Here is a 27,787-nt window from a genome sequence, read left to right as displayed (position 1 = left end):
GGGCTCCAATCTAGTGATTTATTCCATTTTAGGAATAGTTGGACATCATATAATGTAACCTTTTTGCTGGTGTTTGGGTAGTGTCCACAGCTTCTCTGTAATAAATAACACTGTTCTCTTTTATACCTAACACTGCTTCGAATGTCCTTGTACATAATGAATGGACTGTATTTTGGTCATTGCTCTAACTGTATCATCTTTCTGTGGGAAGGTCACTTTCAAATTAATTTTCAAACATGTAACTGATGAAACTTGACATTCCTGGCAGTCAGTGGGAATGGGAGCTTGGGGTTAATTCATTTTTCATTAGCACCTTCCTTTCTCATTATCACCCTGTCTTTTGCTGGCTTCTCCAGAGCAGTGAATGAATCTGCTTTGTGGTCCTCTGGTTCGAGCTCTGCCCTTGAAGGGTGGCCATGGTAGAGAGGGATTTGCGTTAGGAGCAAGCCCAGATGTAAATGATTTCTGGCAGTTCTGATGTAAGTCCTTGCTCATTGCACAGTTGGTTCTGTGCCAGTGAGTCGTGGCAGCTGCACCTTAAATGTAGTTCTCGATTGTGGCTGGGCCGAGAATCCTTGACGTGTGGGTTGTGAAGGTTCCAGTGGAGTGGCTTGAGGATGGGACCTGGTACCTCTGACTCCACAACTGAACCTGACGGACTGCAGGCTGGAGAACCCCTGTTTGGGAAGCATGTCGCAGGGGGACGGGGTGGGGTCAGCACAGCCTTCCTTAGCTGACTTGGCGATCTGGGCAGTCAGGGTTTATCACCCAGTCTCACAGCTTTAGCCAATAGACCTATAACTGACAGATCTTTTTCTACCAGCAGGACCCCCTTTCTTGAGTTTCCATCTCCTTGGACCCCAGCTATGAGGAAAGATATAGCTGGCAGTGATAAATCCTTGACTTCTGCTCAAGGATATGAAAGCCTCTTCCGGCCTCTCTCAGCATTACTGTCATGGCTTTCCAGAAATGAAAACTTACAGAGCTGCCAGGGCACCTGTTCTGAGATTTTGTTGATCTCATCCTTTATCAAAGAACTCCTGGCCTGATAGAAACCAAAGCTTTCTTTCTCCAGCGGGACATTTAAAATGTTTTCACGTACTTTGATCTCATCTTTATCATGTTCAGTAAGTTTTCAGAACACAGAATTGCAGTAGTAATGTTGGGATTAAATTTTTATTACTGAGGCTTTGAAGCACAAACAAAATTTTAAAAGTCTGTTAGTAATTGGAAATTGTAATCCTGCTGAGGATACAGTTTATGGCTGTAATAACTATAAAACACAATGATAAATGTGAAGATATTACACTGGAATTTGGAAGAATATTTTCATTTCTTTATTAAACTATATGAAATTAGTCTTGAGTGTTCAGTCTTATCAAATGTATGGGTTAACATTAAGACTAAAATGCATACAAAAATATTCTCTATTAAGTTTAAAATTGCAATAAAACTCTTTAACAGTTTTTGCAGATTTAGCTGTGAATTACAAAGGTGAGAAATAATTACATAACCTAGAAAGGTATCGTTTATTCAGCCTTATTTGTGGGAAGACTGTAGTTCATTTCCTTGTTGGTTCATTCATTCACGTTTGCACTTAGGTAACACACACTTACTGATCATTGCGCCAGGCACCGTGCCAGTTTGTAAGGACTCAGAGATGAACTTGGGATCATCTTTGCCCTTGTGTCTTTTATTGACACAAGTATCTTTTATCTTGTGTTGGACTGCCTCGAAATAGTGACTCAAATAGCTGCTTGAATTGAAAATGAACTTTTTTCTTTTTTCCCACATTGGGAGAGAAAACATGCCTACCCAGATAAAGTGTCTAGAGAGGCCAAGGTTTTTAATAGCCTTGTATTCAATTCATGGAATTGAAGGGAGAAGATACAGAAAAACCAGTTCTTCATTATATTTAAGTGTTGGAGTTGCTCGCAGAACCGCCCCATCAGTGAGTCTTGAGGGAGGCCGGGGTATGATTTGACAGGGACACACGGCCGAAGCCCAGGACTTAATCCACACTAAGTGTGTTCAGAAGCAGCAAGTCAGAGATGCTTGTTGGCGGTCAGGTCCATAAGGTTCCTTAAGAAGCAGTAAAGCATGGTGGGTAAGAACTGTTGGGTCTGGAACCAGGTTGCCTGGGTTTGGACCCCAGATCTGCAGTCACGTGGGACAAATTAGTTAACCTCTAGATACTGCGGTTTACTCATCTGTATGATGGAGATGGGAATGGCAACGTGTTTCTCATATTGTCTTGGTGGGACTAAATGAATCAATCCCTCTAAAATGCTTAGCCCAGGACTAACATGAGATTCAAGAAATGGTGTTGCTGGTGCTGGTGGAGGAACAGAGGCAGCAGTTGCATCAGTGTAGTGATAACAGCAGCAGGAGCAACCTCAGCAGCAGCAGTGTGGAGTGGAGTGGTGATGGTGAACGTCAGCATTCTTCTCATCGTCGTGAATTCCTTTATACCATCTCATAGAGTCACGCAAGGTGCATCTGTGTAGGTGGGATCAACAAGAGGTAGTAAGTCACATTTACTAATGGATTGTGTTTTAAGGATTGAGGAAGAATGTCTTCTTAATGCCGATGTGACAACCGTGTGTTGTACCCAGGGTGTGTGTGCCACCAATAACTATCACCAAAAGCTGTGGGTTGGGAGGCTCTCTCCAGGAGTCCTGTTGCCTTTTAACCGAAGGGCAAAAGGCCGAAAGGGGTTACCAGCTCTTGAGAGACCTGAAGCGTGGGCTTGTGTCAGCACCCACCTTTCCTCATGTACTTTCCATCATATTTGTAGTAGTGTCACATGGACGTCATACATAATGCAAGTTTAGTGACTCTCTTTTCACTCTTCGTTCTTTCTCCCATCACCCTTCTGTCCAAGTTCTATCTTGATAGCTCCGCAGAAGGGCAGTGCAGAAGACAAGTGTTGGGGGCATGTGCTTAATTCAGTGGTTCTCAAGTGGAGTGCAGTTGTGCTCCCCAGAAGGGACATTGGCAATGTCTGAAGACATTTCTGGTTCACACAGGAGGATGCTACTCTTGTTTAGTGGCAAGAGTCCAGGGATGCTGCAGACACCTTATAGTACAGGATAGTCTCCTTCCTCCTGCTCCCCACCCTCCTGGCAAGCAAAGAATTATCTGGCCAAAGTGTCAGTAGCGTAGAAACTGAGAATCCTGAGTAAAGCCAGACTAGCAGATCAGGCCTCTGTGTCTGGCTAACTGCAATTGCTGGTAAGAGTTAAATGCCCTTTTTACACGAGGATGCCTTGGCTGACAATTCAGGCTCTGGGCAGAGAGGTTGAGTTTAGGGGTGGGGGTGGGGAAGGGAGATGGATACCATTTATCTGAGGAGTGGTTTCTTTACAGTGAGCGCAGCCACCTCTGAGCGGCACCACGGCCCCCATCTGTGTGGCTAGCTTCTGGCAATCTTCAGAGCTCTGGAGAGGCAGGCAGTGCTTCAGAGTCAGTGGAAGACCAGAGCTGCTGGCCGACTCCTGCTGTCTGTGCCAGCTAATGATGTGTCAGGGGCAGGCTGTGAGTCACACTGGTTGTTGGGCTGCAGCCCCCGAGGAGCATGATCTCATGACCCTTTGGATAAAACGATAAAGCTTTGCATCACTCGGGGAGAGATTTCTCTAGGAAGGATGAGAGCGTTTTCCAAAGGTTTTATTTTTTTTAACTTACCTATGTAACAGACAGTTATGTAGCACTTATTATGTGCCAGGCAGTGTTCAAAACATTTTACAAATATTAACTCATTACGTCCTCATTATAACTCCAAAGAGGTAGGCTTATTCTTTTCACTCTTACAAATAAGGGTACAGAAGTGGAGAATGAGGACTCAAACCTAGGAAGTGGTTAGAGTCTAAGCCCTTAATCACTAGGCTGAAAGTCACTGAATTTCACACCTGATTTCTTTTCTCAGCCCTGGCTCTTGACTTCTCGCTGGTCGCAGCGAGGCATCAGGGAATTAGGCAGACCTGAGTCGAGTCCCCATTTGTGATTTTGTATGTCTAGAACCATGAGCATATTGCTTCCTGTCTGTGAACCTCAGTTTTCTCATCTGTAAAATGAAGTCACACCTGCTTCATGTAGAATGTGAAGTTATTAATAAATGCAGTTCCTTATATATGTGCATGGCACCTGATAGGCCTTCAGGAACTGTTAGTTCCTTTTTAACCTTCTTTGTTATAATCTTATTTTTGGCCAATTGCTCTTTTGCATGGCCAGCTTGTCTCCGTATCTGTGGGTAACATACTCAATGAAGAATAAAAAGTAGACCTGGTCAGATGTTTGTTAGAGAGATTGAATGAACAGACTGCTACAGATCTTAATGCTGTGAAGAAGTCTTACGTTTGGTGTTGGGAGTGGCGGGGGGATTGAGATTATGCTAAGCACAAAGATCCAGACTTCCAGGATAAAGATGTGGGTTCTGTTTCCAGTCTTTAGTGAGCTTCAGTGATGCTGTCTGTAAATCCCGGGAATGCAAACTTGCATGTCAATTATGTGTCTTGTTTCCGTTCGGATGAGTGTTTCTCTCTCGACTGGAAATGGAAAGCCTGCCTGCTTGTTAGTGGACGGTCGCTGGCTGTGCTCTGGGGTTGGTGGGTTGGTCCAGTTTGTGCTGCTTTCCTGGGCAGATCTGAGCACCTGTTCAGGGCAGGTGTGCTCTGTTCCCAGCAGATTGGAAGGTTCCCCTTGGTCTCATTTCAGGATTTTGCTGCATCCTGCTCCCCTGGCCCACTCCCAGTTCGTAAGTGAATCTGTTCACGTAGCTGCTGCCCTGTGGTCCTCCTGCCTTTCTCACAAGTACAAGTCAGACTGTCTTTGAGTCTCCAGAGGAGAGGGGCTAACTTAATCTCTCTCTCTGTGTAGAGTACCTTGTATACAAACTTAGTAAATACTTATGTAGGCCTGAAGATAATGTGTCTGTAATTTATCTGGAGAGAAGTACATTTCTCTGTAACCCATAGCCAGATATGTAAAAAAAGAGAATCAACTCTTAAATGTAAGCACCAGAAGAAAATAGTCTCAGCATCTAGAACATTGCTTGGCACATCATAGTTGTTTAATTAATATCTTGAATGAATGAACTCCTTCCCTGACAGCTCAGTTGGTAAAGAATCTGCCTGCAATGCAGGAGACTCCCATTCGATTCCTGGGTTGGGAAGATCCACTGGAGAAGAGATAGGCTACCCACTCCAGTATTCTTGGGCTTTCCTTGTGGTTTAGCTGGTAAGGAATCTGCTTGCCATGCAGGAGACCTGGGTTCAATCCCTGGGTTGAGAAGATCCCCTGGAGAAGGGAAAGTCTACCCACTCCAGTATTCTGGCCTGGAGAATTCCATGGACTGTATAGTTCATGGGGTTGAAAACAGTCGGACATGACTAACCGACTTTCACTTTGAATTAATGAATGAATCTGGTCTTTAAGTGTGCTTCTAAGTTGCATTATGGTTCACTTTGGATTATCCAGCATATCTGAAATCTGAAACTGTAGCTTTTGTCTTGTTGTTGTTATTTAGTCTCTGAGTTGTGTCTGACTCTTTTGTGACTCCATGGACTATAGCCTGCCAGGCTCCTCTGTCCATGGGATTTCCCAGGCAAGAATAAGTTGCCATTCTCTTCTCCAGGGGATCTTCCCAACTCAGGGATTGAACCTGCATCTCCTACATTAGAAGGTGTATTCTTTACCGCTGAGCACATTAGAAGGTGTATTCTTTACCGCTGAGCCACCAGGAAAGCCCATAACTTTTTAAAGTATTACCGTATGTAACCAACAGCAGTAAAGACTTTTCAAAAAACTGGGACTTGCGAGAGTATACAGCACTAAAAAACAAAGAAACAAAAAAAAACAACAATGAACTTGATCTGGAAGTTACTTCAAGGCCTTCTTGCATTTGGGGCTTGTCATTCTGTGTGTTAGTAACCGCCATACGAGAGAAGGAGGAAGAATTGAATGCTTTGGTAGGATGCCAAGTAACAGGGAGTTTTCTCTTTCAACCTACTAGCCGAACAGTTTTATGTCACTTACTGTGAAGCTTATGCTACAGAGCGAACTGATGTGTTTTGGACTCTCTGGGTCCCTTGAATGTGGACTCTGTTGCCTTTCAGGTGGAGTTTGTTAGGACAGGTCTTCATGTGGTGCTTTTTGATTTGCCACATTTTGTTCTTCACATCAGAGGGAAGAGAGAGCAAGTGTGCATGTGTGTGCCAGGCCGATATGGGGGGCACCGGAGGATGTCTAAGCTGTTGTATTTAAACACTGTGTATGTTTTCTGCTGCAGATCTGAAGAAGACGCTTGCTGTGTTGCTGGATAACATTTTGCAGCGCATTGGCAAGTTGGAGTCAAAGGTGGACAACCTCGTAAGCAATGGCACAGGGACAAACTTGACCAACTCCACCACACCTGTTCCCAGCTTACTTGAGAAAATTAATGTGGCAGGTAAGCACCACGAGTCTATGCCCAGACGTGGAGTCAAGGCCTGCTCTGAACTAGGAAGAGAACCACAGGGGCACAGTGGTTCTTATTGGTGTAAGATAAATCCCAGCAACTTGGTATGGTCCCTGTAACCCTAACTTTAAATTTATTTTTGAATAATGTGTTCAAAGGCTTTTACAGTCTCATCATGATGTGTAATATTGGGTGGTTTCTGTGATGTGTTTCCCATAATGAGCTCCTGGAATGACTGTTAATGAGAAGATTCATAGCAGGGATAAAGGAAATACAGAGGTGATCTGGGAGGCTCACACCAGGTAGAGGTTCCTTCCCCTCCCCGTTTCCATCAGACAATTTCAAAAGTCTGTTCCACATAATAGATTCTCTCCTCCCTGCTGTTAAAGAAGGGCCATCATGGCAGACTTGCCTCCTGTGTATATCTGGGGAAATAGGCGTTCTAGAAATGGCGTTTGGGGAATAAATGGCCCCTGCCTGATCTTGGCCTGATTCTGTATCTACTTGTGGACACCTGGATGTGTGTGTCTGACCCCCTTCTTGAAACTGGACTCTTGGATAAAAGAAGAGAAATGGATTTAAAACAACCCCCATATCATACACAACAGGTAATGTCCACAGCTCACATTGGACCCACCCACCCACTCCGCTGCCTCCGCCTCCCCCACAGAGCTCTGCCCTGAAGTTGGCCTCTTGGCCTTTGTGGTTAAGCCAGGCCTTGGCCTTGTTAGGGTGATCACTGTCATTTCCTGGGGACCCAGGACAAAGCAAAGAGCTTTAATGAGGATAAGGATTAGGCGTTTTGAGTGAATGGCTGTGAATGAGTTATCTATACTCCTGGTGGGTGGTATACAAGCTCTAGCTAATGGATAAAATAAGTAGCTGGGTTACTTTTGAAATTTTAAAAATCGACTTTAGTACCCTCTCTGGCTTGTTTTTCTCTCCCTTTCTTATAGGAAACTCAGCCTTAAGTGGGAGCAAGATTCTTTTCCTTTCCCACCTCCCAGTGTCAAAACATTTAACTGTTTCACATTATGCAAGCTTGTTGTATTACCTTTCTGCTGTGTTCTCTGCCCTTTAGCAAGTTTTAAATTGCAAACTATATTTCTAATAATCCAAAGTATCTGACCAAACAGAAGCATTAAAAATAACTTTTAATTACAACACAGAGGCAGTGTCATCTGGGCTGTAAATCCTGTCTTCCTTGCAGTTTCCAACAGCTTCTGTAATTAGACAAGAAAACCTCCCACTGTGTTGAGCTGCTTGTTAATAAATGGAACCCAGGCCTCTACAGCCTCCACTCCTCCACCCCTGTTCCCAGTAAGAAAGTGCTGTTGAGAAGGTCCTCTCTGATTTCCTGGCAGTTCTGTAGGTTCCTGTTTCAGAGGGTGTGTGTGTGTGTGTGTGTGTGTGTGTGTTTTGGGGGGGGGCGGGGACGGTGTTCTGTCTCTGGCATCGCTGCCTCCCACTGCCTCTGTCCTGGAGGGCCCGTGTCCATGTGTCTACCGTCATTCTCTTCCCTGATAAGGGATCTCGCTGCCTCTGTCTTGTTTGTATGCCAGGCTCACAGGGAGATTTCCTACCTGAGTTCCAAGTCCCAGGGTGCACAATTGTGGAATGAAACGTGATGGAGGCAGTGACTACTCTTTTCAAATGGAGTCCCTGACCTGTGCATGGAGCTAGTACACTTGGTTAACAAATATCTCTGAGCACATTCTCTAAGTCAGGGGTCCCCAACTTCTAGGATCTAATGCCTGATGATCTGAGGTGGAGCTGATACAATAGTAATAGAAATAAAGTGTATATAAATGTAATGCACTTGAGTCACCCCGAAACCACCCGCTTGCCTGTCCATGGAGTAATTGTCTTACATTGACTTGATCCCTGGTGCCAAAAAGATTGGGGACCTCTGCACAGAGTCATTGGATTTGAAAAGGGCTTCTTTAAAAGTGCCACTGGTACTGTGCTTTTACTAATATTTATAGAACCAGAGTATTTGGTTTTTTCTCTCTCCTTTTTGGGAAAAGGGAGCTAATTTAAAGTTCTGCCTTTGATAATTAACCTCATTCTTACTCGTTTTCATCTTTCGTGTGTGACATGCTCCATACCTTTGAGATTTTTACTGGCCAATTAGAAAAATAATACACATGCCTGGAATAACACAGACTATGGTCACTAAGAGGGGCTGTCTTTGGACGGCTTCTGATAGGAAGGTAAACTTAGAAGGTGGTTAGGATGGAGGCAGTTGAGGGTTGAGGAGGAGATACAGACTAGAGGTGGATTGCTACCCAGGTAAGAAGTTAGAAGGAAGGAGAGGAAACTCGCCGTTCTCTGCCATTAAACTGTTTCCAGTTCCTGAGCCTTGGAGGAACTTGGAGCCTTGATTTTGCTACTCTTCTCAGCATCTCAGAAGTAAGTGCTTTCACAGGTTTTCTGAGTTTAAGTATGCGGGATGGGGTGGGGCTGAGGTGAAGACCTCCTAGTGCCAAGCAGAGAAGAGATTGTTTGCCCTACTCCTTGCTTTCCATTTTGTGAATCATCTCAAACGGTGAGTCTAGAAAAATGTGCTCCCATTTTCTTCGAGGTTCCTAGAGAGCTGACAGTTTCCTGGACTACTTAATATCCAGTCTACAGTGGAAGTTCTTTCTGTCTGAGGGTCTGTTTCTTTGGCTGACCTGTGTGTTAAGCAACAACAAAAAGAAATGTCATCCCTCTGTGTGTGCGTGCATGCATATGCACCCCTGCCAGACACTGCTCTAGCCACGGTGACTGTAGATGGGATGTGAAGAATGCAGGCATCCGCCCTTATTTCCTCCACAGGTCGGAGGGGCCGTTCTATCTTGTCAAAGAACACACATGTATTTTTTATTTGCCAGGTCTATGGGTTAGTGTCCATAAAGAGGGCCAGGGCACTTAAGTTCACAGTCCTAGTTCATGGTCAACCCCTCATGGCTTTTTTGCCCTCTTCCCTGATCCATGGCCATGCTAGCAGTTCTCACATCCCTGCTGTCGTAGCAGGGGTGGCTTTTGAGCTATGAGAGTTCATTTTTTATAGGGTTCCAATCCTAGTTGAGTGAAGTCGTTCTTCCTCCCTCGCTGTATTAAGACATGTGGTAATTGCTCAGAAATGTTCTCCCTGGTGTCTTTACTGCTTACTCTGGTGTCTTATTGCTAACGGATGTTTCTGATTGCTTACTGTTGTGTCTTATTGCTTGCTGATATATCTTCTGGTTGACTATAAACCGTATCTAAATTGGACACCATAGCAGTTGAAGAAGAATTCTCTAAATTTATTTTCTTTTTAGGGGTATGTGTGTGTGTGTCTCCCTTCTTCTTGCTCTGTTTAACTGTCTTGTATGTGATTTTGATCCAAAATGGCTTGTCTTACCAAATTTATTACTCTAGGGCTTTTTTATTATGTGAAAATGAATGTTCCCCTAGAGAAATTGAGGTGGAAATGGACTTGAGGAAAGTAAAGAACCAGATTTGAACTGCATTTTTGAGCAATCTTTATCTTACTGAAGAGGAAGGTGAATCAAAGAAATGAAAAAAATAGGTTGGAAAAAACCCCAAACCTACCTTCCAACCAATCATGATTTCTCCAGGTTTAAGCACTGATAGAATTTGTATATTTCCTTGTCAAGATTACTTATTTTGGGAATGATACTTCGTTTTTTTTTTTTTGAAAGACCAATTCTGCTTTTCTGTGGATTTGTGATCTTAAATTCTGAAGCGGAGGGAATAGGTTGGGGCTGGTGGTTCTTGGCCGTGCCTGACATGGGGGAAAGGTAAAGATCCACCGGTGTGTGACGTGCCAGTGCCTGCTTCTAGTCTTGTTTGGGCCTCTGTGTCTTGTTCAAAGCCTGGCTGTTAAAGGTGTTTAGTAAGTACTGTCCACATGGGTTGGATTCTGCTGGAGGGGAGAGCATTTCACTTCTGCAAGGAATTCCTCCCTGTAGCTCCCCTTCTTCACTTACATGTACAAGGATTTGCTTACAAGTGGGACTTGGCTTCTCGTTTTCCTTTTTTAGACATCAGTGGCAGACACCATCTAAGAAATAGAACTCCGTGTTTCTCAACCATGGCTGAACTTCCTGTGGGTGATTTGGTGCTCTGGAGCCCTTATAGTATGTGATGGTTCCCACTCTAGGCTGTAATATTTGTGGGGAGTGGGGATATTGTGCAACTCTCTGGTGAGGGGAGGGGAGGCAGGAGTGTGGGCACTTGTGTGTGCAAATTTATTCATTTTATACCCTCAAGGGCCTGTTGTTGTCATTCAGCATCAGCTGAATAACTGGCCAACGCTGACAGTTGACTAGAAGACAGAACATCATGACCACATCCATTCCCTTGTGCTGTGTTCGTTTACAGTTGCAAGGTGAATGAATTGGGAAACATTGGCAAGATCGAAAATACAAGCACAGCCCAAGAGGATGCTTTCTGATACTGAGTCTACATTGAACATTAGGCAGCCCTGCGTTTTCCAAATGTCAGTTTCAGCATGCAACATATTCTAGTATTTGGAGTTGAAGTGCGGTGTATTTGACCTGGGATGTTGTTCTCAAGAAAAGAACCATAATTGTTACTCTTAGCATTCGAAAATTGAAAAATGTTCCTGCTGAGTTCCAGGGACTGCGTTTGGAAGTACAGCTTGCCCCCTCGTGGTGCTGCTAATGGACCTTGAAATGAAGTCGCACCTGGGCTGTTTCCTTGTTTGTGTGTGGGTGACATCAGATATGCTGGCCTAGCTACCTGGAGTGTCCCTGCCCCGCCCAGAAACGAGCACAGCGGATGCCTTTCCCAGGGTCGGGTTTTAGCCTGTCAGTGACACTCCAGGTGCTGCCTGAGAGAAAGGAGAGAGAGAAGACTGCCTTTTAGTAATTAAAGAGAGAGTTTTATTAATCTGAGCAAGAAACCAGTATGTTCCTTCTGTCTATCTACCTGTCCTTTTCTGTGTCACTCTTTGCACAGGGGGCAGTAAGTATTTGGCTACTTGTCAGAAACAATCCCTTTGGTACCGTCACAGAGAATGTATGTCTTTGTTGGTCTGGTTTTCACTTTGTGTGGTCAAGGGCAGTTTGACTTTTTATCACAAGGAAGGAGGAAAAGGAAGAAAATACAGTTCAGGAGGAGTGGTGCTGACCTGTGTGCCTGGGTATTTTTTTTTTTTTAAGCTTATTATTTTGTATTAGGGTATAGCCTTGTGATAGTTTCAGGTCAACAGTGAAGGGACTCAGCCATACATATACTTTATCCATTCTCCCCCAAACTCCCCTCCCATCCCTGCTGCCTCACAACATTGAGCAGAGTTCCATGGGCTTTACAGCAGGTCTTTGTTGGTAATCCATTTTAAATATAGCAGTGTGTACATGTCCATCCAAACTCCCCAACTATCCCTTCCACCCATCCTTCCCCCTGGCAACCCTAAGTTCATTCTCTAAGTTTGTGAGTCTCTTTCTGTTTTGTAAGTTCATTTGTATCATTTCTTTTTCGATTCCATTTGTAAGAAATGTCATAGGATATTTCTCCTTCTCTAACTTAACTTCACTCAGTGTGAGATTCTCTAGGTCAATCCATGTGGCTGCAAATGGCATTGTTTCATTCTCTTTAACGGCTGGGTAGTATTCCCTTATATATATATGCACCACATCTTTATCCGTTTCTCTGTCAGTGGACATTTAGATTGCTTCCATTCCTGGCTCTTGTAAACTGTGCTACAGTGAACATGGGCTGCGTGTGTGCACCTTTCAGTTCATGTTTTTCTCTGGATACATGCCCAGGAGTGGGATTGCAAGGTCGTATGGTAGCTCTATTTTTAGTGTTTTAAGGACGCTGCATACTGTTTTCTATAGTGGCTGCACCAATTTACATTCCCAACAGCAGTCTAGGAGGATTCCCTTCTCTCCACATGCTCTCCAGCATTTACTGTTTGTGGATTTTTTGATGGTAGCTCTTCTGGCTGGTGTGAAGTGATATCTCATTGTAGTTTTGATTTCTGTGTGCCTGGATATTAATATCATTGGTTCTCAACTACCTGTGGTTTCTCCCCCCAGGCAGTTTTGGTTGTCACAATGGAGAACGTTGTGACGTCTCGTAGACAGAAGCCAGGGATGCAGCTGAACCACCTGCGGTGCGCAGGCTGGCCCACAGCAGAGAATTATTTAACCCCAGATATCAATTGTGTGGTAGTTCAGAAACCCTCATCTATAAGACATTGTTGAAAACTGGTTTTCCCACTTATGATCAGTGGAGACAGATGTTTGAGACATTGAGGTTTCCTGATCACCAGCTGAAACCTTTAGTCTCCTTCCCCATTCCTACCAAGGCAGTTTGCAAGCCTTACCACTTTTAGCTTTGCAACTGGTCTTTGGAACCTTTAAGAGAAGTTATACACTCCCAGAAGACTGTTCTAGGATTCTGACCTTAAGAAGCCTCTTTCCTGGACCCAAACCATACAATTTTGGCAATTTGCATTTTACTCCAGCTAATATAGAATGTAATTATTTCTCTTCATAAAAGAGCCACTAATTCAGAATAATGATGGCGAAGTGGTTGGAGAGAGTGGATTTAAATTACCAGGATGTTTTAGAAGAAATTCCATTTTATTAATTTTAAGTAGAGTATATAATTATCTAGATATGAGCGAGTAAATTAACTAAGTTAAGGAAAACAAGAGAGGTCCCCAAAGATCTACTTCACAGCATGAAATACCCTCCAGACCTTAACTGGAGCAATATAAAAGAAGATGAGACAGGAAAGGTAGGTTGGGGGATCTTGAAGAGTTTTTAATGTAGTACTAAGGAATTTCTATCTTGTTCTGTATGCAGTGACAGCTGATGAAGGTTTAAAGCAGGCAGATGATTAGACGAGGTCTGTATTTTCAGAGGAAAATGTGGATGCAGAATGCTTTCAAAGGGGGTCATAGAGAAGCAAGGTGAAAGTTTAGTTGACTTGTGTAGAAGGATTGAAAGAGAGGTGTGTGAGGCTAGGGAGAAGGAGAGGATTTGAGACCCACATCGGGTGGAGCTCACCTGACGGGGTTGCTGGTGGACCGTGGGAAGGGGCGAGGGAGGAGGCGTCATAACGATTCTCAAGGATGGAGCTTGCATGATGGAACACTGGGGTGGTGTATTTATGAGGGAAAGAAGCCAGCAAAGGCAAGATTTGGGAAAGACAGTTGCCATGTGTTAATGTGGACTTTGGAGTATAAATTGCTTTGCTGCAAGCCATTTGTTTACAAATACCAGTTTAAAGGAAGTTGGAGCATTAGTTCTCAGGAGATGAGGGACAGTGAAAGGCAGTGTGTGTTCCATGCTACCCAGGCTCAAACCCTGCTCTACTTCGTGACATTGGGTCTGTTTCTTAATGTTTTTTTTTATTTATTTATTTGGCTGTGTCGGGTCTTAGTTGTGGCACGTGGAATCCTCACTGCGGCACATGGGAGTCTTGCGTTGTGGCACGTGGGCATCTCTGGTTGTGTGCAGGCTCGGTGGTTGCAGGTCACAGGCTTAGCTGCCCTGCAGCATGTAGGATCTTAGTTCCCCAACTTGGGATGGAACCTGAGTCTCTTGCATTGAAAGGTGGATTCTTAACCCCTTGACCACCAGGGAGTCTCTCTTAATCTGTCAAGGCTTGCATTTCCTCTTCTATAGAATTGGGACGATAATAATAGTGCCCATTTCATGGGGGGTTGTTTATGAGGGTTAAGTGAGATCAGTAAGCTATGTAGAAATATACCTGCTGCAAAGTCAGCACTAAATAAACATTGTTAGTTACAGTTTAAAGGCTGCACATTTGGAATATTGATATAAGAATGAAGACTGGATTATTAGTTATTAGTTGTTAATGCTTATATGTAGTATAATACTGACTAGTTGTTGTTATCACCACAGTGAAACTAAGAACTGATATTTGTATACTGTTTTATGGATTAGAAAATATTTTCATACATGTATATTGTTTCCTTGAGTACTTTAAAACTTGAAGTTCCCCAGTTGACATTTTTATCAGGTCTTAGAGACTTTTGTTATCAATACTGAGAGGAAATCCACGTGTTTATCAGTAACAAACAGAATTGGGGGCCCATGTGGTTGGAGGGTTCGGAAGATGAGGCCGAGATCGCCCTGCCGGGTGCAGGCAGACGCGGGAACCATCTCCAGGAACTGAGAAGTTCTGCTGTCCGCATGGGTGTCCCCCTTGGCCGCCCTCACAGGGCGCTGGCAGAAATGGCCGCCGGCGGCTCTAGGGTCCCTGCAGCACTTTTGGGGAACAGCTTGGGTTGCAGTGTGTGCCTCTCCACGACCCAGTGGCAGTGAGCAGTAACCTCCTCATTGGCTGGGCCTATACCACATAGGTCACCCCGAGATTTCATGATGGGAGAGCGTCCCTAAAAAGATTCCAAGCAAGCCAATAGAACATAGACAATGACCAGAGACTCCTCTCATGTTATGGTTTGGATTTCCAGAGTCATCATAAGCCCAGCTCAGGCTTTTCTTTCCAGCAAGATTCAGAGGACAAGGCTTCTGGAATGCTAGCCTTTCTGCGTCACCCCCCCGCCCCATTTTATTTAAAAGTCGTTATTGAATTGTTACAGTATTGCTTCTGTTTTATGTATTTGGGTTTGGGGCCGGGAGGCATGTGGGATCTTAGCTCCCTGACAGGGATCAAACCTTCACCCCCTGCATTGGAAGGCGAAGTCTTCACCGCTGGATCGCCGGAGAAGTCTCCTGCCTCCAGTTTAAACGCTGCTGTGCCTGAGTGTGTGCCCCAGCCCTTCTAGGAACTGGCCCAGCCTACAGCCTGTTGTTCATGTGTGCCTGAAACGTTGTCTGATTTTTGTCCTCAGCCCGGATGCCCTCCATTTTTCTATCTTACCCTTATTTATCATATTTTTTCAAGATTCACCTGAAGCACTATTTCCCGTAAGATGGCTTCCTTGATATCCTTTGCTCTCAGGGGTTTCTTTTTGCTTTATGTTCCCCCACGACTACTACGTGCATCCCTGGACGTTTCCACAGCCAGACTTCAAGCTCTTCAAAGGCATGGGCAAAATAGCCTGTATTTTTCCTTTCAACCCTATAAGCCTGGTATATTGCAGTGAGTGAAAGTTGCTCAGTCGTGTCTGACTCTTTGCGATTCCATGTACTGTACAGTCCATGGAATTCTCCAGGCCAAAATACTGGAGTGTGCAGCCTTTCCCTTCTCCAGGGGATCTTCCCAACCCAGGAATCGAACCCAGGTCTCCCACATTGCAGGGAGCCTGGTAAATAGCAGGTTCTCAATGAACATTTGTCCAACTGAATGCATGCCTCCCTATCCTGACCACACACCCAGTCAGCCACAGTTTTGAAACTTTTAGCATGACACTGGTGTCCACACTGTCAGTTCTGAATCACTGTGTCCGCTGCCTTGGCAGTTTCCTAAATATTTTAGGAATTCCTGAAAGTACCTAGAAAGTTGACTGCTAAGTTACTCAGAAGGAAATATACTTTTGCTTTCCTGTGCTTTCTGGAAACTATGATTCCATAATAAGGTAATTTACTTTGTCATTTCTTCATGGGTAATTATAAAAATGTAAGTAGGATTAAAAAAGAATTCTCACCAGCTACACTGTATTGAAAGTGAAAAATACTAGTCGTTCAGTTGTGTCCGACTCTTTGCAACCCCGTGGACTGTAACCTGCCAGGGTCCTCTGTCCATGGGATTCTCCAGGCAAGAATACTGGAGTGGGTAGCCATTCCCTTCTCCAGAAGATCTTCCCGACCCAGGGACCGAACCTGGGTTTCCAACATTGCAGGTGGATTCTTTCCCATCTGAACCACCAGGGAAGCCTTATATTAGGGATTTCTCTGAATGAAGTTTTTGCAGAAGAGAGATGGGGACCCACCAGTCTTAGTGCTTTTGGACCCATTACTGACCCTTCAAAGTGGCTTTTTCCATTTCAAAAAGTGAGAGTGAGTATCCGTTTGGGGGGATGCCACGCTTCCCCCGTTGTTTGAGGGAATGCATCAGGGGGAACAGCAGCCCTTTGGAGCGTGTACGGCAGTATTGGCCTTGGGAACTTGTGCAGGCTTTACTGTGTCTATGAAAATGCCTCCAGGGTGGTTCTGCGGATGGGAGATAGGACATGCCAAAATTAGACGTGTTTGTTTTAATCAGAAGGCGACAGATCCCACTTGCTCTAATTTGGCTTAATGAGGTATGTGTATACAGTTGTGCTATCAGCTTGCATATGGTATTGATTCAAAAGACGTTCCACAGCGACGGCCCCGCATATGCTTTACCCAAGATGTTCCCTTGTCTTTGCCGCCTCATCCTCTCTCTACCTGTTTAACACATTACTTCAATAGAAGCCATCTAGAGCCTGAGATGTACAAACCTAGCAACATTTTGGAATGAAAGCTGTTTGGATGGAAGCAGGGGACTGTCTCTGTCTCCACGTGGCTGAAAAGGATTTTTCCGTTCAGAGGCTTTTGCGGTTTTGAGGGATTTTCTTTTAAGCCGTGCTTTTGCTTTGCATGTCCCTAGCTTCTAAAATTAGGCAGCCTCAATGAAAATCAGTTGCCAGTTCAGTTTTTCTGTCCTCGTTGGATCTCAGAAAAAGAAGAGATGGAGCCTCTGTGGTGAAGGTGGTCTGAAGTTCTTGGCTGAGTTTAGAAATGAAGGAAAAAGGTATCCAGTTTGAAACATGAAGAAGAGGATCTGAGTTGCCCCATGGTTCAACCTGCTGACCTCATTTCATGGCGGTCTCCTTTTTCTGTCCCTCCTTGACCTGTGGACATTGGGCATATCTCATGAGCATGATCACAGCCTCCCAAGTCCATTCATGCCAGACTAGGGGTCTGTTGCATTGACAGAGTCAGCAGAGGGGCCCCTGTCAGGGGTTGACAGAGTGTTTACAATGCATTTTTTTTTTTTTCCATTTATTTTTATTAGTTGGAGGCTAATTACTTTACAATATTGTAGTGGTTTTTGTCATACATTGACATGAATTAGCCATGGATTTACATGTATTAGATCGGGATGGGGAATACAATGCATTTTGATGTGCTTTGTCTGAGGTGACCAGCTACACTATGAACTCCTTTTTTTTTTTAATATTTTATTGAAGTATAGTTGATTTGCGATGTTGTGTTAATTTATGCTTCACGGAGAAGTGACTCAGTTGTACATATATATATATTCTTTTTTCATATTCTTTTCCATTATGGTTTACATGGACCTTGTTGTTTTTCCATCCTGATGTATAATAGTTTGCCTCTGATAATCCCGAACTCCCTATCTACTTCTCTCCACCTTCCTCCCCCTTGGGAACCATAAGTCTTGAACTGCTTTAAAGCTGTCTTGATGTCTCATCTTGGTGAACTTCCCAAGTCAGCATTTACAGTGGGGACTTTCCTCCCTGCTTGGGTGCAGCTGGAGATGGGCTCTTGAAATAGAGTCATTACGGAAGAACCATGGTGAACAGCAAGTGAAGTCCTTGTGGGAGGGGAGGATGATCAAACCGCGGTCACAGGATTCTGGTACAGACCCTGAACCCTGACTGCTTGGGTTCACATCCCAGCTCTGCCCCGTCCTAACCATGTGTCCTTGGAGAAACCCAGTCAATTTCCTTATCAGTAAAATGGGATTAGAGTACCTGGGCTGTGGTGCTGTTGTGAAGACTGTGAGTTACTCCTTGGAAAACACTGAAGGGCACACACAAAATAAGAACTCAGTAAGGTTTGGGCACTGGGACATGCATATCTTAAGGATGCAGATCAGGGTTGGACCTGGGGGTCAGGCGGGTAGAAGATGGTCAGTGCTTGATGAGTGTGTAAACTACCCAGTTGTCATGCTATTTTTACTGGAAAAAACTGGGGAAATAAGTTCCTGGCACTCACAGACTGGACAGTTGATATCAAATGATCTTGAGCAGAGCTCCCAGTCCCCTTTCTAACCTGCTGTTGGTGATTTCTTACTATTGCAGAGTCTTAGATTTGTCGTAGGTGCCAGAGACGTAGTGATGCCCACGTTCTCCCCATGAGTGGCAAGTGTATGATGAGATAAACGTGTGCTGAGAGCCTAGCATGGCATCTTGCCCCACTTACCTACAGATCCCACTCTTTGTGGTCAGTGCCCTGTTGGAAGGGAAGAGTCCAAACATAATACAGCAAACACTGATGTGCATTTTATACCCAGCCCTGCCTGGAGGGTGCTGGGCCTTGTGCCAGGCTTGGGGCGGTGGCGGGGGAGGTGGAGGCAGATGGTGGTGCAGCCAGGTCAGAAGCTAAGGCTGTTGTGGGCAATATAGGGCTCACCATGTAGCAGAGGAGGAAGGGAGGTTGATGGTGCTCACCGTACCTTTCTTAGCTCTCAGCCTAGAGCTTCTTTCAGGACCTGTTGGCTTTGCCTGGGGAATGACCTTCAAACTCTCTAGCCATCTGGGGATAGGTCTGGGAATGGCCTACAGGGATTGGCACAGAAGGAATGTCCACTGAACGATGGCTGGCATATGGCCTTCGTCGCAGCCAAGTCAGGCCTTCTGGAACCTGTGCTGACCCTTCACTGCACCGTCTCACTCCAGAGCAGGGCGGGGAGCTCTTATGCTGTAGAGCTGAGCTCCCAAGGGAAGGCAGTCATTAACCTGTCTAAACTTTATGCTAATATAACTTTCTCGATAATTGCTCTCATTAAGTTTGGTTAATAGGAGCAGTACATGTTATAGCGAGATGAGCTAAAGAACAAAGTAAATATTTAAGACTTTATTTCAGGGTGCAGTTGGGTTGGGGTAAAGAGAAGATTAGTAAAAGCTGAGTCTGATGGTGTCTGATGTGGAAATACAGTGGAGTTTTTGGGTGAAGCTCCAGGGGTTTCTCTCGGGTGGCTCCCCTGTACTGAGCTGGGGGAGGCCAGTGGGTGTCTTCTGGGGGACAGCTGTGAGCTCTGTTCTCTCCTTACGTTTCTGGCCCCCATGAGACAGAGTACCATGGCAATGTAGAGAAACTGCCTTCTCTGTACTTCTAGGCACGCTGTGAGGATCAGGAAGGTGGCTGCTGGCGCATGGCTATGCCATGCTGGGAGGATGTTGTTCACTGAAGGCAGACGGCCATTAGCAGCAGCTGAGTTGGCCAGGAAAGCCCGTGATGAGTGCCTGCCCCTGGCTGGGCGTGCTGACCTGTCATCTGAGGGCACCAGGGGATTGATTTAACATGGTTTTCATGCCTCTAGGCTACCAGTGACCAAAAGCAGCCATAATCTCTGTCTTTGAGTTTATGTAATAATAGGGTACGATTCTCTAAAGGAAAGGCTTTTATAAACAGAACTTTACTTCTGTGTTATAAAAAAGGGATAAAATTTGACTGCTAAAAATTTAGACATTGCAGCTAAGCACAAAGATAAAAATACAAAGCAGCAGTTATTCTATCACCCAGAGATTAATTGATTTGCTGCTGTCTTCCCACATACTGTGTGTTCTGTGCTGGGTGCTTCCTAGGCACTGGAGACAGAGAGGTGAGCAAAACCAAGTGTCTTCATTCATGGAAATAACAGCCCAGCAGTGAAGGCAGATGATCAACAAATACAGAAACACACTGTGCCCAGTGATGATAAATGCTCTAGGAAACAACTAAGCTGGATGAGGAGATGTGGGAGGGGGGACTGTTTCAGGTTGGGTGGGTTGTCAGGGAAAATCTCTCTGAAGAAGTGACATGGATGGAAATCCAGATGAATGAGGAAGGGAGCCACGAGGCCACCTGCGGGCGGGGGGGCGGGGGCGGTTGGTCCTTGCGCAGGGATCCCTGACATAGCCTTCCTGGGTGCATTCAAGAAAACTTGTGTGCTCTTTAAATCTTTTACTGCAGAAGATGGTTTATTAAAATCCCCGAAGAAAACATGTACTATCAACTATATCACTTGAGATTTATGCTTCTGCTAGGCTCAGACTGGGTATCTGTGAGATGTTAATGGAACCATGGTCAGATGTTGTGTTAACACAGTGGTTTGGTATGTGATGATCTACGTGGGTGTAGAAGCCCTGAGTACTGGCCCCATGCTCAAGCTGTTGCAGTTTGAATCTGACTTCCACCAGCCGTGTGGCTTTGGCTAAGTCATTCAGAGAAATCAAGTGTCAGTCCCCTCATCTGTACTATAGAAATTAGTTAACTGGGACATTGGAAGGACCTTGTGAGAAAGTGCATACGAAGTAATAGCAAACAGAAAGTGACCAGAAAATACTGACTATTATGATAATGATCCAAATGCAGTTTTGGCAAATGGTAGGTGACTTTGTTCCAGAGATGTTTTAACCAAATCTAACAAACTTGTTGTCCATTGTATTGAAAGGTGGGAAAGAGATGGATTGGGAATTTGGGATTAGCAGATGTAAATTATGATTTATTAGAATGGATGAACAACAAAGTCCTACTATGTAGTGCAGGGAACTGTTATTCTGTGATAAAGCATAATGGAAAAGAATATGAAAAGGAATGTTTTTTATGTATCACTGAATCACTTTGTTGTACACTAGAAAGTAATACAGCATTGTAAATCAACTTTAATAAATCCTTCAATAAAGTAAAGTTTCAAAAAATTGTATTTAAGGCACCAAAGTGGGGACAAATTCTATTCATTTGCCAAGTAAGTTTAATATAATCAAAGCTTTAACAGAAAGATCATGCATTTGGGGTGGGGTTTGAGCTTTCTGTCATGAACTAGATGCAGACTTGGTTGGAGATTAACAACTTCTCTGTTTTTGCCTGTCTCTTCAGATTTAAAACCATTGTTGAAGAATGTAGTGTTTTTATAGAAACTGTTCTCAGATTTGGGAATGTTGGTGTATGACAGTGAGTCTTCAAAAGGACACAGTGATGTCATCATTGGTCCTGTGTGGTATTTGTGTGGCTTGATCTACACTGGGTTCTTAGCTTTCAGCTTATTGCTGCCTAAAAGATGGTACGTGGATGAGAAGTCATCATGGTGTATCTGGGTCCAAGATGCAGATTTTCTCAGTATTTCAGTCACCTCCTCTGCTCTCCTTGACTCAAGATGAATTCTTGGACACATGGAGTCATGAGATGAAGGTCTGCCCCGCATTCCAGCTCCATAAGAATTTCTTCTACACATGACCTCCAGTCTCTGCCTGCTCTGTTCTTAGTCTCCAAAGGAGAGAATCAGGTGCATTCCCCTGGCCACTGGGTTTTCTCTGTGTGACGTCGGGGATGCCAAGATATGGGCATCAATGCTGGAAGGTTTCTGAGAATATGTGAGTGGCTCGTGATTGACTGGCTAACGTTTAGAAGATTTCTTAGTGTAAGCTGGCTACAAGTTTGAGGAATACCAGGCCTTTTGTGCAGTGAGCTACAGTGAAGGAGCATAGAACCAGGGACCCAGGAGGTCTGGGTTCTAGACCTACCGCTGTCAGAACTGACTGTGAGATCAGTTTTTCTGTTTCTTCTTTCATAGACAGATTTTCATGGACTTCTAGAAATAGAGGAGACTTTCTATTTAGAGCACCCTTTCTAGACTAAAGGACGCTGTAACCTTTCCCCCAAATTGAGTGACGGCAACCTTCTGAAATCCTTGGTGGGCTGCTCTTCTAGCCTAGATCTTATGCAGCATCAATGAATCTCTGTCTATGAGGGGTTAACAGATATGGCCCATTGGTCACATCTGGCCCACCACCTGTTTTTTAAATAAAGCATTGAAATCCATTTGTTTCCATATATGGCTGCTTTTATGTTACAAATATAGAATTGAGAAGTTGTGGTGGAGACCATATGATCCACAGAGCTGAAAAACATTTACTTCCTAGCTCTTAACAGAAAAAGCTTGCTGCCCCTGGTTCTAAATGAGCGGTGCTCCCTGGAGTGCAGTGCATGGCCTATGCTTTATGAGCTATGGCGGTAGGGCTCAGCCAACATAAAGGATGACCATCTGAGCTTGGGGCCATTCTGGTTTGGTATTTTCACTTACTCATCTTGACTTCGCCTTCTAGAATAACTCCTAATCTTTGGAGACTTGTGTCATGTGACTGCGGAGTATGCCTTTTCAGGCATCCGTCCTCACCCTCTCAGATCTGTCCCCAGCCTGTTCCTGCCTGATGTGTGGTGTCTCCATTCGCCCCACACCCCATGCTGTCCTCTGAGTGTGCTCCAGTTTGCCAGATTTCTGCACTTACAGTGGGGTACCAGAGCTGTGTTCATTCCTCTGGAAACTAGCTGCATGGTCCAGAGCTTGGAAGAAAGGAGGGGCCTTACTTTCCTCTTGACACTTTGAAGTTTTTATTGTCTTCTGAATTAGTGTTTTTTTTCTTCCATTTTTGGCTTTCATTTAATCAGTGAAAGAGCAGAGGCACGGTGATAGTGCTAGAGACAACTTCCAGGTTGACATTGGCCTGTTGATCAGTATGGTATTGGTATAATTGCCGGACCAGGTACAATGCAACTAGTTAGCCAGTCACTTTCCCATCTTAATCACAGGGACATCATTAAGAGTGATGTCAAGATATCATGTCAGAGGACATTTCACCCTTCCCTCCTTTCCTGATCTGGTACCCCTTTAAGAAGGGGGAGGGATGCAGTTGTGGATAATTATAGTTTAGTTGGTGTTCTAATTACTCTTAAGGGTACTCATTTGTGTAGTAATCTTATCTAGAATTTTGCCAGAAATGAACAGGAAGCTTATTCTTTTCATAATCTTATCTCCTCTACCACATTTGAATGGAGGAAACATTTGCCCATCTCTGGTCTTTTCAACAGTTTCTAGATAATGGTGCAGGTATTCCCATCCTTCAAATCTGTATCATACTTATACTTTCCCACCCTCCAGATTTTGGCAATAGAAATTAAAAGCAAAGTCGTTGAAAACACTATTAAAAATGTTTAAAGCCCTGTATGAAATTACTATGAAAATGATCAGCTAAGTATGCCTTGTGTGGCTGTAACACACTGGCCTTGGTACAGCATAGCTTTTTGTGATTCACCACTGTACATGCCTTGTACCTCTTGAACCTTCATTTGTTATTTGTCAAAAATAAAAAATAAAAAGAAACTCACAAATCCTTTGCAAGTTGATCAGATTCCCTTGGAGATAGCTGCTTTCTTAATAAAGGATGAAGTTGTAAAAATTTGACTCAGTGAGTCAGTCATTGCTGTGTAGTTCTTTGAAATAAGTCATCCCCTTTCCCATTCTGAGATCAAGCACATGTGGCCCATAGTTAAGTTTGGGAGAAGTGGATGAGTACACACTTTGTATTAGTGACTGTGGCTAAACAGTTTTGACTTGTGGGGTGTTCATTAAATAAAACAACAACAAAAAAGCCACCATTTATTGATGGATTGCTGTCCCAGGAGCAATAATCATTTTAAAATACTTTCCTAGTTCTTCTCTCAGAACAAAGCTGCAAAATAATGATCCCAACTTAACAGAGTAAGAGAGAGTGTATAATCTGCCTAAATTGGTGAAAACCTGAGCTGGGACTCAGATCCTGGTTGACTGAAAACCAAACTGCACATCCGGAAACACCCACAGCTGAGACAATAGAATTTCATTGACCCTCAAGCCAAGGTCACATCCGGGGTGTTTTAAAGGATGAGATCAGTTTAAGTCTTAACAGTGGAAGGTAATGTAAGAGATGGGACCTCTTTTGGTAATTCTGTATGATAAATGTGTCAGGCACCATGCATACTTTTATTTTGTGGGTTTTGATTTTTTTTTTTAGGGGGGATGTCTTTATGCTGTTGTGCATTGATTACCCTTTGATTTTCTTCTTAACCATTAAGTATTCAAATGAGGTCATTTTTCTCTAGAGAAATACCTAAAATTGTTTTCCAATTTTTATAATGTTCCTACTTTGTAAATTAAAATCACTGTAAAAATGCTTGACCAAGTGATACAAATTTACTGTAGGAAATTTGGAAGATACAGAAAAGTGTATAAAAGAAATAAAATGACCTGTAAACCTACTATTTAGAGCACCTGACTGTTAACATATGCTTGCCTCTTTCTTTTTTCTATGCCACTATCCTCGTACACTGTATAGTTTCGAAATCCTTATCTTTAAAGGAGCATTCTATTATGTTTTCATTGTTCTTCGAAAGCTTTATTTTTAAAATAACTACCTAATGTTCTCTTATTTCATTACCTAGATCTCTAATTTTTCTATTATGAAAGAAATAATATCAATAGATCACCCCTTTTTTTTCTATTATGAAGATTGTTACAGTGAACAAAAATCTTTGCATCTCTGATTATTCTCCTGGGAGAGTTTCATGGCTAGCAAATGGCTAGGCCTAAAGTATAAGCCTCGTCTTAGATTTGATTTTTGTTTTTATCAAATTAGGACATACACTTAATTAATACCAGGCTTCTACAAAACCAGTCACCTGTCCTGTATTTATTCATTCTTCCCTCTCCCTGGCAAGTGTAAATACCTTTACCTCTATTTAGTTGTTCCTTCTGATATATATCTTTGTATATCTCATTAACATGTGTGTGCTACTTTTCCTTTTCTTGTAGTTTACAGTGTTACTTCCTGGTTTTCTGTTGTTGAAGATTGGAATGTGACTTTCTGACACCACATCCCACCATTGTCAGGAACCTTCCCACACATACTTCTTTTCCCATCTGCTAGAATTCTGGTATTCTGATTTTCTTCTTTTTAAATTAAATCAGCTGTCAGTACTTAAGTATAAAGATATAGATTAACTCTCTAGTAAAATATTATGATACTGAATTGCCTTCCTGATACATCTTTTTGTTTGTCCCAGAGTTAATAATTGACTTTCTATATTTCATTATTATATTTCATTTTAATAGGTATAGTAAATGTCTACTAGTTACTTTCAGGGTGCCAGAGTGCATCATTGGACAAAACAAATTCTTGCCCTCATCAAGCTTCAGTCCTAAACTTTGCATCAGAATTCCTGTTAACTTGGCCAGCAGATCTGATAGTTTCTTGGAGGCATTTTTATTTAGCAGCTTTCTTCCTGGAACCTTCTGCCCTCCTATTGCAGCCGAGCCTGGTTGGTGTCTGGCCCTCCTATCCAATCTGTCCTAGGCCTGCTGCCCTATTTCCAACACCCTAGGAAGACTCTTTCCCTCTCTTTTGCTCCTTTTTAAAATTGTTTTACTACCTCACCCAGATAAAGCTCATTCTCAGGTAGTTTCCTAAGAGAGGGTACATGGGGAGAAAATCTTTGACTATTTTTTTAATTGACATGTACCGTTATATTAGTTTTCAGTGTACAGTGTAATGATTTGATATTTGTATATATTGCATAATGCTCATCACAGTAAGTCTCAGTGAATAGTAAGTATCTTTGTTCTACCTTGAATGGGAAATCGTTGTTGTTGTGTAGTTGCTAAGTCATGTCCCACTCTTTTGCAACCATAGACCTTAGCCCACCAGGCTTCTCTGTCCATGAGATTTCCCAGGCAAGAATGCTGGAGTGGGTTGCCGTTTCCTTCTCCAGGGGATCTTCATGATGCAGGGATTGAACCTATGTCTCCTGCATGGCAGGTGGATTCTTTGCTGCTGAGCCACTTGAATGTAAAAGTAATTGAATATAAGATTCTAACTTTGAAACTGTTTTTCTTAAAAATGTGAAGACCTGTTCCTTTGTGTTATTTTGAGATACCTGGTGGTATTCATACCTGGGTGTGAACCTGTGGCCCCTCTGGAAGCTTGTGGCCTTTGCTGTCTGCCCTGCGCCTGGTGTGGGCTGTCTCATCATGATTCTAACCCTTCCGTGGACTCTTTCAATTGGGATATTTATGCTTTTCTGTCTGGGAAGTATTCTTAAACTATTATGTTTGATCTCCCTCTCTCTCTGTCCCCCCCACCCCACCCCAGTTTACCATTTCCCCCTACCTTTTCCTCTAAAACATCAGTTGGAATTTGCACTTGTAATTGATTTCTCCTCTCTTCCCTCCTAATTTTTCTCTTCTATTATCCTTCTGTTCATCTTTTTGCTCTGTTTTCTGGAAGATTTCCTCAGCTTTATATTCAGCTTCTCTACCGAATGTGTTAATTCTTCTGTTTTAGTCTTCATTTCCAAGACTGCTTGTTCTCTCAGGATTCCTCTTTTAAAAAAAAAAAAAAAAGATAGCATTCTGTTCTTCTTCTGGTTTCCTGAATCAGTGTATTTCTTGGCATCTGTCAGATATTTACTATATTTTTAAAAAGTTATTAAAAAATCATTTTCTGTTGTCTGTGCTGCCTCTGTTTCATCTGAGTTATTTTTCTTTCCCTTTGTGTTTATGAATTTATTTTGATTTCTTTCACTTTAGAATATTTTCTTAAATGTTTAGTAACCTGTAGGTAGTTTTTCATACTGGAGGGAAAGGTCCAGAGACCACAGGGCTTGGCAATAGACAAGGATTGATGGCTGCTCTGCCAGCTCACAGGAACCACGAAAGTGAAAGTGAAGTCGCTCAGTCGTGTCCGACTCTGCGACCCCATGGACTATAGCCCACCAGGCTTCTCCCTTCAGAGGACTGAGGTGGGCTGCCATTTCCTTCTCCACACAGGAACCATAGGGGACAGTGTATGAAACCCCCGGGTATCTGATTGTAGGCTTTTCTCTCTCTGGTTAGTTTCCTCAGAGACGCAGGGGACAAAAAGCATAACTTCTAAAACTGTTGCAAAGCTGGAGATTGGGGCCTTTTAAAACTTGGAGTAGGGACCTCTCCCACACTTCTCTATCCCTTCTGTTCTAGGTCCAGAAACTTTTTTGGGTCCATAGAATAAACCGTTGCTGTTTCTGACTGGAAATCTCCAGTGTAAGCATCTGAAGTATAGATGTTACAAATGACACTCTTAACCAGTAATGTCTGGATATTTCTGTGTCACATTCTCTGTCTAAATTCTTGATATTTTCCTTTTTTTAAAAAGATGTCTTCCAACATAATAAATAGAAAATGATATTTTACATGTGTTTCTTTGATTACTATAGAGGTTGGATGTTTTCCATATGTTTCATGAGACTCATATATTTCATAAATACTCTGTTCATGTCCTTTTTTGGTTTTATTCTCCTGAGAAGCCACTGAAGTTTGAATCCTGGCGTCTGGAAGTGAAGGCCTCCTTTTTATTTGTTGGCTTCGTGTCTCCCTGACACGGCACCAGTAGCCTCCTGTGAGGACAGAGGTACCTGAAATACTTAATCTGACACGTGATGTACGTTTCTTCTCAGAGAGGTCAACACCAGTTCAACTAAAAACCTTAAAGGCCATGCAAGACCTGTTTTTGCCTCTTACAAGTTCTATATATAAATTAGACCAGTGGTCAGCAAATGATGGCCCATGGACCAAAATCGAGCCCACATCCTGGTATGTAAATAAAGTTTTGCT

General features: G+C 43.3%; 1 protein-coding gene across 8 annotated transcripts in view; it reads left to right on the top strand.

Moving 5' to 3' along the window:
* Positions 1-27,787, top strand: part of MGAT5 (alpha-1,6-mannosylglycoprotein 6-beta-N-acetylglucosaminyltransferase) — a 389,158-nt gene that overhangs the window by 157,354 nt on the left and 204,017 nt on the right. For all 8 annotated transcript variants that reach the window (XM_061135085.1, XM_061135082.1, XM_061135078.1 and 5 more), the window contains one exon: positions 6,290-6,448. In XM_061135085.1, the coding sequence (XP_060991068.1) occupies positions 6,290-6,448 (159 nt within the window). The remainder of the gene's footprint in view (positions 1-6,289; positions 6,449-27,787) is intronic.

Source organism: Dama dama, chromosome 33 (genome assembly GCF_033118175.1).
Source record: "Dama dama isolate Ldn47 chromosome 33, ASM3311817v1, whole genome shotgun sequence".
Classification (NCBI taxonomy): Eukaryota; Metazoa; Chordata; class Mammalia; order Artiodactyla; family Cervidae; genus Dama; species Dama dama.
This window is presented reverse-complemented; position numbering and strand designations above follow the sequence as displayed.